General features: G+C 49.8%; 1 protein-coding gene across 2 annotated transcripts in view; it reads right to left on the reverse strand.

Moving 5' to 3' along the window:
* epsti1 (epithelial stromal interaction 1) overlaps positions 1-14,224 on the reverse strand; it is a 32,323-nt gene extending 18,099 nt beyond the window's left edge. For both annotated transcript variants that reach the window (XM_055644788.1, XM_055644789.1), the window contains exon 1: positions 14,015-14,224. In XM_055644788.1, the coding sequence (XP_055500763.1) occupies positions 14,015-14,190 (176 nt within the window). In that variant the 5' untranslated portion in view covers positions 14,191-14,224. The remainder of the gene's footprint in view (positions 1-14,014) is intronic.
* Positions 14,225-15,494: the final 1,270 nt, after the last annotated feature.

Genomic DNA, 15,494 nt, shown 5'->3' on the forward strand with positions numbered 1-15,494 from the left:
GGAGCGCAGAAGGTTAAGGGGGGACCTGATAGAGGTCTTTAAAATGATGAGAGGGATAGACAGAGTTGATGTGGACAAGCTTTTCCCTTTGAGAATAGGGAAGATTCAAACAAGAGGACATGACTTCAGAATTAAGGGACAGAAGTTTAGGGGTAATATGAGGGGGAACTTCTTTACGCAGAGAGTGGTGGCGGTGTGGAATGAGCTCCCAGTGGAAGTGGTGGAGGCAGGTTCATTGGTATCATTTAAAAATAAATTGGATAGGCATATGGATGGGAAGGGAATGGAGGGTTATGGTACGAGTGCAGGCAGGTGGGACTAAGGGGAAAAAAATTTGTTCGGCATGGACTTGTAGGGCCGAGATGGCCTGTTTCCGTGCTGTAATTGTTATATGGTTATATGGTTATATGGTTATATGGTATGCTTTGATAGGGGGAAACACTGATGTGTCTTCCCAGGACCCCATAGCCAACGATGGTATTATAATCTCAGTCACAGAGGTCAACGTCAGAAAATTCTTCAGGAGGTTAAAGTCCCGAAAAGCGTGTGAACCTGATGGTATACCTGGTCATTTGAATCCGAGTCATGTTCTTAAAACCTGTGCAGGGGAACTGGCCGGGTTTTATGCGGACATATTCAACCTCTCATTGGTGAGATCTGAGGTTCCTAACGGTATTAAAGGGGCCCATGAAGAGTAAGGTGACATGCCGCAATGACTAGCAACTTGTGGCACTAACGTCTGTGGTGCTAAAGTGATTTGAGAAGTTGGTCATGGCACATAGCAACTCCTAAGTCAACAAGAACCTGGACCTGCTACAATTTGCCTACCACCACAACAGGTCAACAGAAGATGTCATCTCAATGGATGTCCACTATGCACTCGACCATGTAAACAATAAAACCGCATGCTGTATGTCAGGCTGACGTTCTTAGACCACAGCTCGGCGCTGAACACTGAGCTTCCCTGGTATCCAAGCTCACGGAAATATCTCCGCATATCCGTCTGCAGCGGAATCCATGACTTCCTCATCAACAGACCACAATCTGTATAAATCAGCAGCAATACTTCCTCCTCGATAACCATCATCACGAGAGCACCTCAAGGCTGCATGCTTTGCATCCTGCTCTATACTCACAAAAGTGTAGAATGACACATTTCCAACTACATCTTTAAGTTCACTGACAACACCACCGTTGCTGATTTGCAGATGACAATGAGTCACAGTATAGAAGAGAGAGCGATCGACTGACCAAATGGTGCCAGAACAGCATTTCTCTCAACATCAGTAAGACAAAGGTGGTGGTGGTGGGGGGGGGTGGGGGGGAAAGTGTTCAGCACTTTTTGCAATCTTCTTCGTTCCTGTGAATTTGAGTTGCCGAACCAGGCTGTGATGCAAGCAGTCAATATGATCTCTACCGTACACCTGCAGAGGTTCAACAGAGTATTCACTGACATACAGAATCTCCTTAATATCCAAAGGAAGTAGAGATGTTGATGGGCTTTCTTTATGATTGCTTCCTCTTCCACAGACCACAATCAGTTCAAGTAAGAATCTCATTGTTCCGTTTTGGGACAAATGACAATAATACACTTTTGACTCTTACACCCATACTTTACTTCTTTTTTTGTAGATCCGATATGCCTTTGTTAAAAATAGAGGAGTGGATGCATCTGTTCCTCCATTCCAATGAATATTTCATTATTTTTGTTTTCCTAATCTTATTTCCAAAAGGGAATCCTTGAGGTTTCTACTTATATATGCCCATCTTCATGAACTGCTAATCCTGATGAAATTAATATTTCCCCTAATGAAAGATGTGGAAAAAACCCAAAAATAGACGCTCAAGAAAAAGCACACCACAACATAATTTTTATTCTAATGAGTTGATTTGTGCCCTCCAACCACCTCGCTCTGCCTATGATCGCATTTACCTTGATTCCACATACTGTAATCTTCGGTCGTGCCATCATACTGTCGAACCCCTCGGCACGGGAGTGGTTCAGTCCGGAGGCGGTCCTTAAACAGAGGGTTTAAAGGCAGGGGTTTGGGTGCCATCTTTCTCTCGTTTGGACCTCCCTACAACCGGGAGGAACGTAATTAAAGGTGCCTCTAAAAGCTTTGTGTTTCCTTTTGAGACCCACGCACTACATTGACCCCCGACGCTCCATTGGCGTCATGATGGAGAGAAGAGAAAGCCCTACCTCCTCACAGGCCGGCCCGGCCCTGTCTCTCGACGCAGTCTCGGTGAAACTGCCCAACTTCTGGACCACCCGGCCGCTCATCTGGTTCCAGCAGGCGGAGGCCCAGTTCAACCTGCGGGGCATCACGGTCGATGCCACCCGCTTCTATTACCTGGTGGGGGCCCTCGACCAGGACACGGTTGGTCACGGACTTCCTTGCAGCCCCCCCGGACACTGATAAATATCTCGGCCTCAAGGAGCTCCTGCACCAGATTTATGGACTAAGCAGGATGGAGCGTGCTGCTAGGATCCTGCATATGGAAGGCCTAGGCGACTGACGGCCATCTAGCCTCCTAAAGGAGATGATGGCTCTACTGGATGGGCACACGCCGTGCCTGCTATTCGAATATACATACCTGCATCTGCTGCCGGCCTACATCCGTCTGCAGCTCACAGACGCATCGTTTGCCGACCTCAGGGCCCTCGGGAGGCGCGCCGATGTGCTGTGGATGGCGTGCCCTGATGACGTCAGCACGCTGGCCGTCCACAGGCGCGCCGATGACGTCACCCCGGCAGCTCCCGATTTCCTCCGGTGGGGCGGGGGAGCTGTGGAAGGAGTGACGGCCCGCACGATCGCCCCAGCGGCAATGAGGGGTACTGCACCCACAGTCCAGCGCCAGCAAGCTGCAGGCACCACCAACAGGAGCAGGCAAGCTCCAAGTAACACCAACATGAGGCGCTGGTGCTATTTCCATCAGCGCTGGGGTGCTGAAGCACGACAATGCCGCCAGCTGTGCACGTTCCTGGGAAACACCTGGGCCAGCTACCAATAGTCCTTGCGGCGGCCGGCCATATTCACCGCCTCTTCGCCTGGGATCGGCGCTCCGGGACCCGCTTCCTCGTTGATACTGGAGCGGAGCTCAGCGTCCTGCCCCCTTCGCTGGCCGACATTCGTTCCGGTAAGCGGGGGCCCGTCCTCCCCGCGGCGAACGGCAGCCCCATCCGCACGTATGGAGTGCGCATGGTCCCGATCGTTTTCAGCTCCTGCCATTTCTCGTGGCGGTTTACCATTGCTGATGTCTCCCAGCCATTGCTCGGGGTCGACTTCCTCCGGGCGCATTCCCTCATGGTGGACGTCAGGTGTCAGCGCTTGGTCAACGCCGCTAATTTGGAGCCGATCATGTTGCGTTTGGATCAGCCGGTGGGACGGCCCCTGTCGTCCGTGGACTCCCGCTTCGCGCGGATGTTGGCCGCGTTCCCGGACATCCTGACCCCACAGTTTCGGTCATCTACCCCCAGTCACGTAGTGGTACATTTTATCCAAACTTCCGGCCCACCTCTCCATGCACGAGCGCGCCGACTGCCGCCAGATAAACTGCGTCTGGCACGGCTGGAATTCCGCACGATGGAGGCCTTGGGGATCGTCCGCCCTTCAAGCAGCCCATGGGCATCCCCACTCCACATGGTCCCCAAGGCAAGCGGGGGCTGGCGACCTCGCGGGGATTACCGGCGGCTGAACGCCGCAACAACCGCGGATCGATATCCCGTACCCCACATCCAGGAATTCACCGCCCATATGGCTGGGGCCACAATATTTTCAAAAGTGGATCTGGTACGGGGTTATAACCAGATCCCGGTCCACCCGGATGATGTACCCAAGACGGCTATCATCATGCCATTCGGACCGTATGAGTTCACGCGGATGCCGTTCGGCCTCAAGGACGCAGCACAGGCTTTTCAATGCCTGATGGACGGGGTTTGTCGCGACCTCGACTTCATATTTGTGTACCTGGACGACATCCTGGTGGCCAGCCGCTCGCAGGAGGAGCACTGCGCCCACCTTCGGCAGCTCTGTCAGCGGCTCAGTGAACATGGTTTGGCTATCAACCTCGAAAAGTGCCGTTTTGGGGTGACCGAGATTGACTTCCTTGGCCACCGCGTGACTGCGCAAGGCGCGGTTCCTCTGCCTGACAGGGTCAACGCCATCCGTCGGTTTCTCCGCCCATGCACGGTCTGCAGGAGTTTGTCGGTATGGTGGCGTTTTACCACCGTTTCGTTCCATCCGCGGCCCACATCATGCGGCCTCCGTATCAACTCCTGGCAGGTGGGCAGAACAAAGCCGTTGAATGGACCCACGAAGCAGTGGCTGCATTTGGCGGCGCGAAGGAGGCCCTGGCTCGGGCCGTACTACTGGTGCACCCACGGGAAGATGCCCCGACTGCTCACACGGTGGACGCCTCGGAGTCGGCGGTGGGCGCTGTGCTGGAGCAACTGACGGGCGGAGGTTGGCGGCCCCTGGCCTTCTTCAGCCGGCACCTCAACCGCCCGCAGACAAAATACAGCGTGTTCGATCGCGAGCTCCTGGCTCTGTACCTGGCAGTGTGCCACTTCCGCTACTTCCTGGAGGGCCGCCTGTTCACCGCCTACAGGGGCCACAAGCCGCTCACTTTCGCCCTGGCGAAGGTTTCCGACCCCTGGTCCGCACGATAGCAGCGGCAATTGGCCTACATTTCGGCGTATACAACATCTATCCGCTACATCGAGAGGAAAGAGAACCGGGTGGCCGACGCATTGTCCCGCACCGCTATCAACACCGTGTTCGAGGTGGCGCCCGGATTGGACTATTCTGCTCTGGCGGCGGCACAGCTCACGGACGATGAGGTGCCCGCCTACCGGACTGCCATCTCCGGCCTCTGCCTTGAGGATGTCCCTCTCGGTCCTGGGGGAGTGACAATCCTGTGCGATGTGTCGTCCGGTCAGCCGCGCCCCATCGTCCCTGCCACCTGGCGCCGGAGGGTGTTCGAGGTGATCCACAGACTGGCTCACCCATCAATCCGGGCGACAACGGCACTAATGGACGCTCGTTTCATGTGGCACGGTCTGCGCAAGCAGGTTGGCCATTGGGCTCACACCTGCATTCCGTGCCAGGCAAAAATCCAGCACCATGTCCGTGCGCCTCTCCAGGAGTTTGGTCTACCTCACCGGCGATTCGACCATCTCCACGCAGACATTGTAGGGCCTCTCCCGCCGTCCCGGGGCATCCCCCACCTTCTTACAATGGTGGGCCGCTTCACGCGGTGGCCGGCGGCCATTCCGCTGGCCGATACTTCAACGGCTACGTGTGCTCGTGCGTTGTCCGCGCATTGGATTGCTCGCTTCGGGGTGCCGGCGCACATCTCCTCAGACTGGGGGCCACAGTTCACCTCCGAGCTATGGTCAGCCATGGCTCACGTGCTAGGGGTGCGGCTACACCACACCACGGCATATCACCCGCAAGCTAACGGTCTGGTGGAGAGGTTGCACTGGCAGCTGAAGGCAGCACAGAAGGCACGACTCTCCGGCCCGGACTGGATGGACGAGTTGCCGTGGGTCATGCTGGGCATCCGGACTGCTCCCAAAGAGGACTTGGCCTCATCATCGGCGGAGCTCGTGTACGGGTCGCCACTCACGATGCCCGGGGAGTTCGTGCCGTCGGTGCCGGGGCAGCAGGGAACGCCCTCATCCACCCTAAAGCGCCTTCACGAGCGAGTTGGCTGGCTCGCACCTGTCCCGACGTCCCGCCATGGGACATTTCGCCCACACGTGCCATCAGCCCTCAGGGACTGCCCATACGTCTTCCTGTGATGCCCACCGGACGCCACTCCAGAGGCCGTACGAGGGCCCGTTCCGGGTGCTGGAACACGGGTAGTCGACTTTTGTCCTGGACATGGGGGGCCGGCCGGAGGCAGTGTCGATTGAGCGTTTGAAGCCGGCACACCTGGACATTGACCAGCCGGTGCTGGTTGCCCAACCTCGACCTCGAGGGCGCTCCCCTTCACGGCTTCCTCCGCCTGTCACTCCACCTGTCCTCCCGCCGGTCCCTCGACCTGTCCCTCCACCTATGCCTCCGCCAGCCCCATAATCGGCTGACTGGCCCGCCGGTGCGTTTTGTGCCTCTGGTTCTGGGGGGGGGGGGGGGGGGGGGGGGGGGTCCTGTGGCGGCTCCCAAGGGTCGTGCCATCATACTGTCGAACCCCTCGGCACGGAAGTGGTTCAGTCCGGAGGCGGTCCTTAACCAGAGGGTTTAAATGCTGGGATTTGGGTGCCATCTTTCTCTTGTTTGGACCTCCCTACAACCGGGAGGAACATAATTAAAGGTGCCTCTCAAAACACTGGACTTCGTGCTTCCTTTTGAGACCCACGCACTACAGTTGTGTCTCTTTTCGTGGAATTTTTAGCAATGCTTTAACATTTCCTCTGCCTATTCTGAATATTGTATCCTCGATGTTTAGGATTTAGTTGGGTAATCTTTCAATTTCAGCATGTATTTCTGATCAAGAAAAGATGATTTTCCCCTCAAGGCTCTAGAGAATCCAGGATTGACTCTAAACCTTGTGTGCTGCCTATATAGTCTCTCCCTTTTGCTCCATGGGAGCTTCCCTGGGTGCTCTGGTTTCCTCCCACAGCCAAAAGACATGCTTTTTCTTAGGAGAACTATAAATTATAAACAGTAAATTGTAAACTTTAAATCAGGGTAAATAGCAAGATTAAACGAGAACTTACGAGTTCGAAGTTTGATCATTATTTTATGAGGAGTACGTTGAGGGAATACGTGAAGAACCCCGCCAGGACGCATGCGTGTCATTCTTCAAAGCAGCGGTGTGAAATCACAGATAACTGTAATGACTGATAATAGTAAGATTAGAGAAGAAATAACAGTTGAGTATATGATCATGGGTGGGAGCGGAGGGCACGTATTCCCTCAACGTACTCCTCATAAAATAATGATCAAACTTCGAACTGGTAAGTTCTCGTTTAATCTTTACTTCGGAGTCACGTGAGTGACTACGTGAAGATTTCAAAGCTCTGTGATTTCATGCCGTGGAAACGAGTCCATGCATCACATCTGCCTTAATGACTGTGAGAGGAATTGTGTCAACATAATTTAGACATGAATCCGACATTGAAATCCATGAAAATTTATTAACACAAAATTATAGCCCCTATTTATGGGGTAAATTAAATTACAGAACTTAAAATTGTTTCTGCAAACGTTCCAGGTTTAATGACTGGTTTATGATAAAATAGTTGGAATGTTTTTTCCCCTGACCATCCTGTTGTCTTGAGGATTTGGTCCATTGGTACATCCAACTGCATAGCTGCCGATGTAGCTGCAGCCCTGGTGGAATGAGATTTTAAAATATTAGTATCCACCCCAGCCTGTATTATAACCTGTTTCAGCCATCTTGAGATGGTCTGGACCGTCCGGTAGGCGGCGCGACTCTCGTCAGCAGCGGCCTCTGCAGCCCGTCCGCGTTTTTATTATTTTCTGTCTATGTTTTTATGTAGTTTTTTTGTTATTTTTTGTTGGGGGTGTGTGTGTGGGGGGGGTGGGGGTGGGGTGGGAGGGAGGGGGGGAAACTTTTAAATCTCTCCCTGCATGGGAGATCCGTCCTTTTCTTGTCGGGTCTCCGTTATCGTTGGGGCTGCAACGAGGAGCGGCCTCCAACAGGAGACCGGGGACTCTGGTGCCGACGACTCACCATCACCGTCGCGGGGCTGGCCGAGTCCGGAGCGGGTGGAGGAGCGCTGCTACTGCTGCTGCTGTGGCCCGACCTCCGGAGATTCGGAGGCTTCAACTGCAGGTCTGGTGGACGGCGGCAGCGGGAGCCCGCGGGTCCCTGGAGGGAGACCGCTTTTCAGGGCTCTCGCAACGGCGACTTCTCCCGCCCGAGTTGCGGGGTCGAAGAGCTCCTGGAGCGGGGCCTGACATCACCGCCCCTCGCGGCTTGGAATGGCCACGGGACTCTGCGAGCGCACGCCGGGGGCTCTAACACCAAGACCCGGTGTGCGACCTCCCACCACCCGGCGTGGCTTTAATGGCCGCGGGACAATCGCCATCGCCAGTCGGGGGCTTTGACTTTGACTCTGACATCGAGGGGGGGGGGAAGAGAGTGCAGTGGAGAGGGAAGTTTTTTTGGCCTTCCATCACAGCGATGTGATGGATGTTTCTGTAAATTATGTTGTGTCTTGGGTCTATTTGTTTGTAATGTATGGCTGCAGAAACGGCATTTCGTTTGGACCTCAAGGGGTCCAAATGACAATTAAATTGTATCTTGTAAAATCTTGTATCTTGTCACTTTTTTGTGTGGTTGCTTGTGGCTGACTAAAAGTGCCTTCTCATTGCCTCTGATGATTTTCGTGTTCTCCATGTATAACAACAAATGACTTACTATATAGAGACGATCATCTGTTGGGTAAGACCTAAATTCTATATTGAGGCCTGCTGATCCCTGCCTGTTCTGCTTAACTAATTCATAAATATGAAACGTAATATTTCCAGATGAAGAAGTCATGTTGTCCAGTCTTAATTTATGTAACGACTGTACCCTTTGTGCCGTGACCAAAGCCATTAGCATGACTGTTTTTAATGTCAGTCTATGTAGGGACAGAGCTGTTGCTGGAGACCAATTCCTGAGCATCGTCAGGACAATACTCACATCCCATATTTGGGAGTACCTGGTTCTTGGGGGATTAGTATTAAAAATTCCCCTCATAAGTTTTGTTACCAGTGGGTGAGTCCCAACAGATTGACGCTCTGTTCCGTGCCATAGATAAGTTGATAGGGCACTTCTGGCGCAGTTGATGGCACTATAACTGAGCCCCTCATCATAATGGAGGCCTGCCAGGAATTCCAGAACAGACAGGATGTTAATTTCTCTGTAGGTGATGCTGTTTTTGTGACAATACATCTCCCATTTCCTGATATAGACCAGATACTGTTTTTTGGTGGACTGTCTGTGGGCCGCCGAAATCATGTTCACTGTTCGGTCTGTCAGTCCCAGTTGTAGTAGAGGTATTTTTAGACTCTACAAATTAATAAATCCATATAGTTCTGGCATGGGTGGCTATCCCCTGTTACGGGATGAACCAATAAATCTGGTCTATTCGGGATGGTGATACATGGTTCTAATACCATGTTGAGTATCACAGGGAACCATGGTTGAGTAGGCCAATCGGGTACTACCAAAATACCAGACGCAGAGTCTTGCTGTATTTTCCTTAATACCCGACTGATGAGGCAGAAAGGAGGGAATGCATAAATATACAATTCCCTCCAATGCAGCAAAAACGCATGTCACCGCTGCCCCAGGGTCTGGTTCCCACGAAACAGTTTGATAACTGGTGATTAAGCCTTGATGCAAATAGATCGCTATCTGGTGTTCCATATCGTGCTGTAATATCAGCAAATATTTTTTTTTATTCAACATCCATTCGGTGTTTTCATTAAATTTGCGTGACCTGGTGTCTGCCACTAAATTTAGTTTACCCGGTAGGTAAGTAGCTGATATCCAAATATGTCTCTGGATACACCAATGCCAAATTGTATTAGCCAGATTGTCACATGATGTCGATTTGTTTCCACCCATGTGGCTGATAGATGCTACCGCAGTGGTATTGTCAATCTGTAGTTTAACATGCTGGTGATATGACCCAGTACAATATGACTTTAGGCCATAGAATGCACCCAACATTTCCAGGTAGTTTATGCCCAGTGTTAGTAATAATGATGCCTCCTGTGCAGTCCATCTACCTCCACAGCTGGAGATGGAATTGGTGGCACCCCAACCAAGTGCACTGGCATCTGTTTGTAGCACCATTGAAGGGTTGCTGATAATGATTGGATTGAAACAAAACCAAATGTTATCTATCCACCATTTTAGTTCCATTATAGCTTTGATTAGTAGCTTCATTGGTCTGTCAAAATGACCAGCATTAATTTTGAGTGCTCGTATTTTTGCTCTCTGTAAATTTTGGTAATGTAAAGGTCCGAATTGTGTGGCTGGAAAAGCAGCCACCATTTTGCCAATTACTTTTGCTACCAATCTGATGGACGGTTTACTGATGTCAATGAGATTATTGCAAGCCTCTATTAAGTCTATAGCCTTTCCCTTTGGCAAAGTCACCGACGTGAACTGAGTCAATGGTGAACCCCAAATAGTCCATAGTAGTGGAAGGCGTTAATTTAGATTTAACTGGATGGATAATAAAACCTAGTTTTTCAAATAATTGTTTTGTGGCTGTTACAGTTTGTTTGGCCAATTCCAAAGTTTTGCCCACAATAAATATGTCATCTAGATATGCCATGACCATGTGTTTTCGTTTTCGTAGAAACGCTAGGGCTGGCTTTAAAAATTTTGTGAATAGCCTGGGGGCTGATGTTAACCCATTTGGCAACGCTCTATATTGCCAGCGCTGTCCTATCCAGTTGAATTTTAAATAACATCTGTGGTCACCTCGTATAGGCACTGAATAGTAAGCATCTTTTAAATCGATGCTAGCCATGAAGTAACCTTTGGAAATCAATTGTTTTGCAGTAACAAAGGTTTCCATTTTTAAATGAATATATTGTACAAATGTATTCAATTTGGTCAGATCTATGATGATGCAACAACCAGCATCTTTTTTTGTTTTTGGTAAAGATATTGGACACGAATTCTAGCAGTTCGATTTGGGATTTTTCAATTACCCCTTTTGCGTAAAGCTGCTCTAGTTCAGCATGCGCTTCTGATTTTTCTTTACCGGAAAGTACGAACATTCGGTTCGGTACATGCTGAACTGCAGGGCTGTATTTATGTATAAATTCTATGGTATATCCCTGGATACTGCTTAAAATATAAGTGTCGGTAGTTAACATACTCCATGCATCCAGAAAGGAGTGTAATCTCCCCCCCAACCTCCATGCTCCCTGCAATTTGTAGGGAACCAGACCCACCTACCTCCATAGTTACCAGTGGCAGGTTTACTTATTTTTGTAAATCCTTCGTTGATGTTGAGGCGTTGGTGTCTGGGTTTGTGGTTTGGTTGATGTTGGAGGTTTGCGTATCTTCCAAGAAGACCGGCTTGGGCCATGGCCTAAAAAAGACTCATGTTCGGTGTACCGGACCTTCGAGCTTTCACCAGTTAGTCTTGTTCTACTTGTGGGTGCGTAAGGGTGCTGTCTATGGCCGTAGTGAGTTTTTGATGAAGTCCCTTTTATGAGCCCCAGGGTTTTTGCTTCCTCATCGAGCTCCTTGACTTGCTTCGATCGGTTACCTCCAAAAGTAGAATTGGTGGTTTTACGTTTCCTGGTTTGCACAGACCCGCGAATTTCGGGTTTAAAGTAGGTCAGATGGCAGTCTTCCTGATGCTGTTTATTTCATATTGTGTGTTGCAAAGCAGTGCCAGTGCATCCTGTTGGTCCTGCAACATGTCCTTCTCATCTACTGTGCGGGTGAAAGCTGTTATCCCCGCTGTTAGGAGCTTTAATACCTTTTGGAGTTTGACATCCATGCCTCTAACTCCTACTACGATTTGTTTCCATATTGCAATTATTTACAACAGGAACATTCAGGGATATACAGTTACCCGGTGCCAAGTGTCTTGCCATGGTGTCCAATACAGCCTGTTCCTGTAGCTGGTTAAAGGACATATAATCTATACTGGCAGCTAGTTTTTGTTTCAGGTTTTGGCCAGTCTGGTCTGGCTGTATGAAGTTGGACACCATGTCCAGTAGATTTTCACGTTCCTGCACCCCCTGCACACTTAATTTCTCTTCTGCAAACCCCTCTTCAGGATCAGCCCAGAACTGACCCCCAGTACTTGCCCTCTGACGAGGGAGATGCACTGTGCAGCCCTACAAGAGGTGCAGCTGTGGGTTTTACATAGTGCCCACAGTGACTAGACTCCATCTCCCGGAGTCTGTCACGTTGGAGCAAATGCTCCACACACCGCTCCATCCGGCTCCAGCGCTCACGGTCGCTGGCCGCCTGCGGCTGCTCAAAGTCGGACTCATCTGAGTTCCACGACTTTGTTGGTTTTTTGTTTTCCCTTATCGCCCGGCTGCGGAGTGGATCTGGCCGGTGTGGAGGCGACATCGGGCACAGCTGATCCCATTATAGGTGATTCAATTGCCGCTGGCCGCTGCTGGCTGCCCGCTACTCCGCGGTCTTCCCCCACCAGCTTTGTCGCAGCCCTCGTTGCTTTCTTAGACTTGTCCATGCTCCCCACCTGTAATCAGTATGGGAAAACACAAAAAGACCGCAGAGTACTCTTACCTGCAGGTTCTGGCTTTTAAAACTGCCGCTGCGGGGGAACGTCGTTCCACCCCGCCTGTTTCGCAATGCGTGTAGCGATATGACACGCATGCGTCCTGGCGGGGTTCTTCACGTAGTCACTCACGTGACTCCGAAGTAAAATTGAGTAGGTAAGTGGCAGGAAATTTGAGTGGGAGTTGGGAATAGGTATTTGAGAGCAAGTGCAGGGAAATATCTCCATGACCATTGTAGGAGAGATACAGTATATTGCAGGACTGGCGGGGAATCACAAAAGAGTGAGAGCTTTTTTAATTGCCGACTAGAATACTTTAGAGGATATATTGCAAACTTGATAGGAGGTTTGCCCTGAATGCCCTCAAGGTGGCAGCTGTGCAGATACAGGTAGACACACCAACCCAGAACTGCTAGTGTGGCATTTAATTATTTACTCGGATGGGAGATTAGTGTTTTTTGTTACTACCACAAACAAGTCACCAACAATTTCTCCTGATCCAACCACATTGACACACCAACGCCTCTATTTTCTCAGGAGTCCAAGGAAATTCTGTAGGTCTCCAACGTCTCTTAGTAATTTTTGTAGATGCACCATAGAAAGCATCCCATCCAGATGTATCAGTTTGGCAGATGCTCAACCCAAAACTGCATGAAGTTGCAGAATTGTCAATGCAGTCCGGTCCATCACACAAACCAGCCTCCCCCACATTAACCCATCTGCACTTCACACTGCCTTGGGGGGGGGGGGGGGGTGGAGCAGAACAACATAATCAAGGACCACTCGTGATATTCGCTCTTTTCCCCTCTCTCACAAGCTTGAGCGTGTGCACCACCAGATTCAAGAAATGATCTTCCCCGCTGTCATCAAACACCTGACCAGCCTTGTTGAAACAAGGAACTGCAGATGATGGTAGACACAAAAGGACACAAAGTGCTGGAGGAGTGAGTCAGGCAGCATCTCTGGAGAACATAGTTAGGTGACGATTAAGGTCGGGAACCTTCTTCAGACTGATCAATTTGAAGAAGAGTCCCAACCCTATCAGTTACCAATCGTTGTTCTCCAGAGAATCTGCCTGACCTGCTGAGTTATTCCAGCACTTTGTGTCCTTTTTTTAACCAAGCTATTTCATTACTACCCTAGGACCTTTTTAACAGCAATTTCGCTACACTATATACTGCACTCTGGTTTATTTTTCTCGGTTGCACTTCCTTGATGTATGGCATGATTTGCCTGTATGGTAAGTAAAATATTTTTCCACTGTATCTCGGTATACGTGTCAATAATAAACCCCAATACCTCGACACGGTATCTCTAAACTAAACTAATACCAATCCAAATTTCACTCGCGGATAGTTGTGCTCTGTATCGTGGGATAGATCCTCTCCCCATAGTTATCGTGCTCAGCTTCCCTCCTTCCTTCTTTGACAAGGGACGTGGGCCAGCGGAAACGAAACTGAAACCCGAAACTATTAAGCCGCATCAATTCAATAAAAAATGTTGTTATTGTAAACAGAAATCGCAGCAGGCATGTAAAGAGACGGTTTTAAAAGTTATATTTAACTATATATTTCAGCGTCTATGTGTCTATTGTGTGTTTTTAAAGCAAAAATAGTTTGAGAAAGTACATCAATGAACAAAAATGCATTGTGATCCCCCAATTGAATGCAGTGCGACCCCCCAATTTTCTCTCTACGTTTTCTTTCTACATTTGTACAAGTTTGTCACCCGGCTCATAGAGGTAACGTAAGATCTTGTACTTACTACTGAGGTTGTCCGCTATCGGGCTGCTCTATTCCAGGTACCGGCTCATCCACCCCAGTGACCGGGTCGGGTCCCGGGTTACCCGCTTGACCGGTGAGGTCGCCCCGTGCTGGGGACGGGTTCATCCCGCCGGCCTGTTCCAGCGGACGGGTATACACTCTCTTGTTGTAAGACATGGACAAGCTTCTGTTTTGCGCCGGTGTAACTGGCAGCTGGGGGAGGAGCCGGGTGAAGTCAGAACAACTGTTACTGAACCAGTGATTCGTCTCAAAGGGCGTTCCCACTCACAGCCATAAGAAACCAAAGTCCAATGACACCTTCATTACGCTGATATGTATGTCTCTTGGTGTTCAGGAACCTGCAGGAACAAATGGTTCAAGAGAACAGGTGGAGTCAGTGCTACAGAGAGAGAGAGAGTTGTTTTACTGACACCTCTGTTATGTTGGGAACCCGAATGAGTCCCCACCCTGGCAACAATCGTGCAAGGAACCCGGTTGATGGTACAGCTGTTCACTGATGCACCCGTACAAAGGAAACAGTCCCCTCCATGCCATGTGTAGGGAGGAACCGAAGATGCTAGTTTAAACCGAAGATAGACTAACTCAGCGGGACAGGCAGCATCTTTGGAGAGAAGGAATGGGTGATGTTTTGGGTCGAGATTATTCTTCAGACCCCATTGCCCTCCAATGCCTTGGTGGAGATTGGTGATCACTGGCAAAACCACATGGTGGAGTGATGAGGCAATGCCCTGTCTTGGTCATTGCTGGTGGCCGGCAGCAACAGATTACCCGGATTCACTGGCCTCCCTCATCACCATCTGCGAGAAGATGCTGCTCTCTCCTTCCTTTGCTTGACTACATAACTCTAACCAAGCCCAGAGATTTCTCTAGGCCATCAAATCAAACGGGTTGGATGCAAGGAAATACACCCACTGAATGTACAGAGAGAGGCACTGACTGCCACGGAAGACGGCAATAATGCTGAAGAAATGGGAAAAGATCTGCCATTACAAGAAACAATCAGAACATTGTCATGAATTTGGATAGCACTTGGTCATGGGACACAGACCCAAATGCACAAATTTGGAAACAATGCGCATACACGGAACAGAGAGAAATGAGGTACACTATGTGGGAATATACAAGGAGTGAATAGATAAGGAGTGAGATAAGGAGATAAGAAGTAGCTCTACTCAATAACCAAAAATCTGTAGCTCTGGTATTTTATTTAATTCACATGTTTAATCAATTATTAATGTTTAATGATTTTATGTGTCATTCCTAACTATGACTGTATGCAATGTTGTCACTTGCGGGCAGAGCACCAAGGTAAATTCCTTGTATGTGAATACTTTGCCAATAAACTTATTAATTCATCCATTCATTCAACTGGTGGATCTATCGCTCCAGCATTATATGTCTTGCTTTTTATTTGGCACAGAGGACTCATCCCCATCCCTTTCACTGGCATGAGCACAGGC

This window comes from Leucoraja erinacea, chromosome 13 (genome assembly GCF_028641065.1).
Source record: "Leucoraja erinacea ecotype New England chromosome 13, Leri_hhj_1, whole genome shotgun sequence".
In the NCBI taxonomy this organism is placed as follows: Eukaryota; Metazoa; Chordata; class Chondrichthyes; order Rajiformes; family Rajidae; genus Leucoraja; species Leucoraja erinaceus.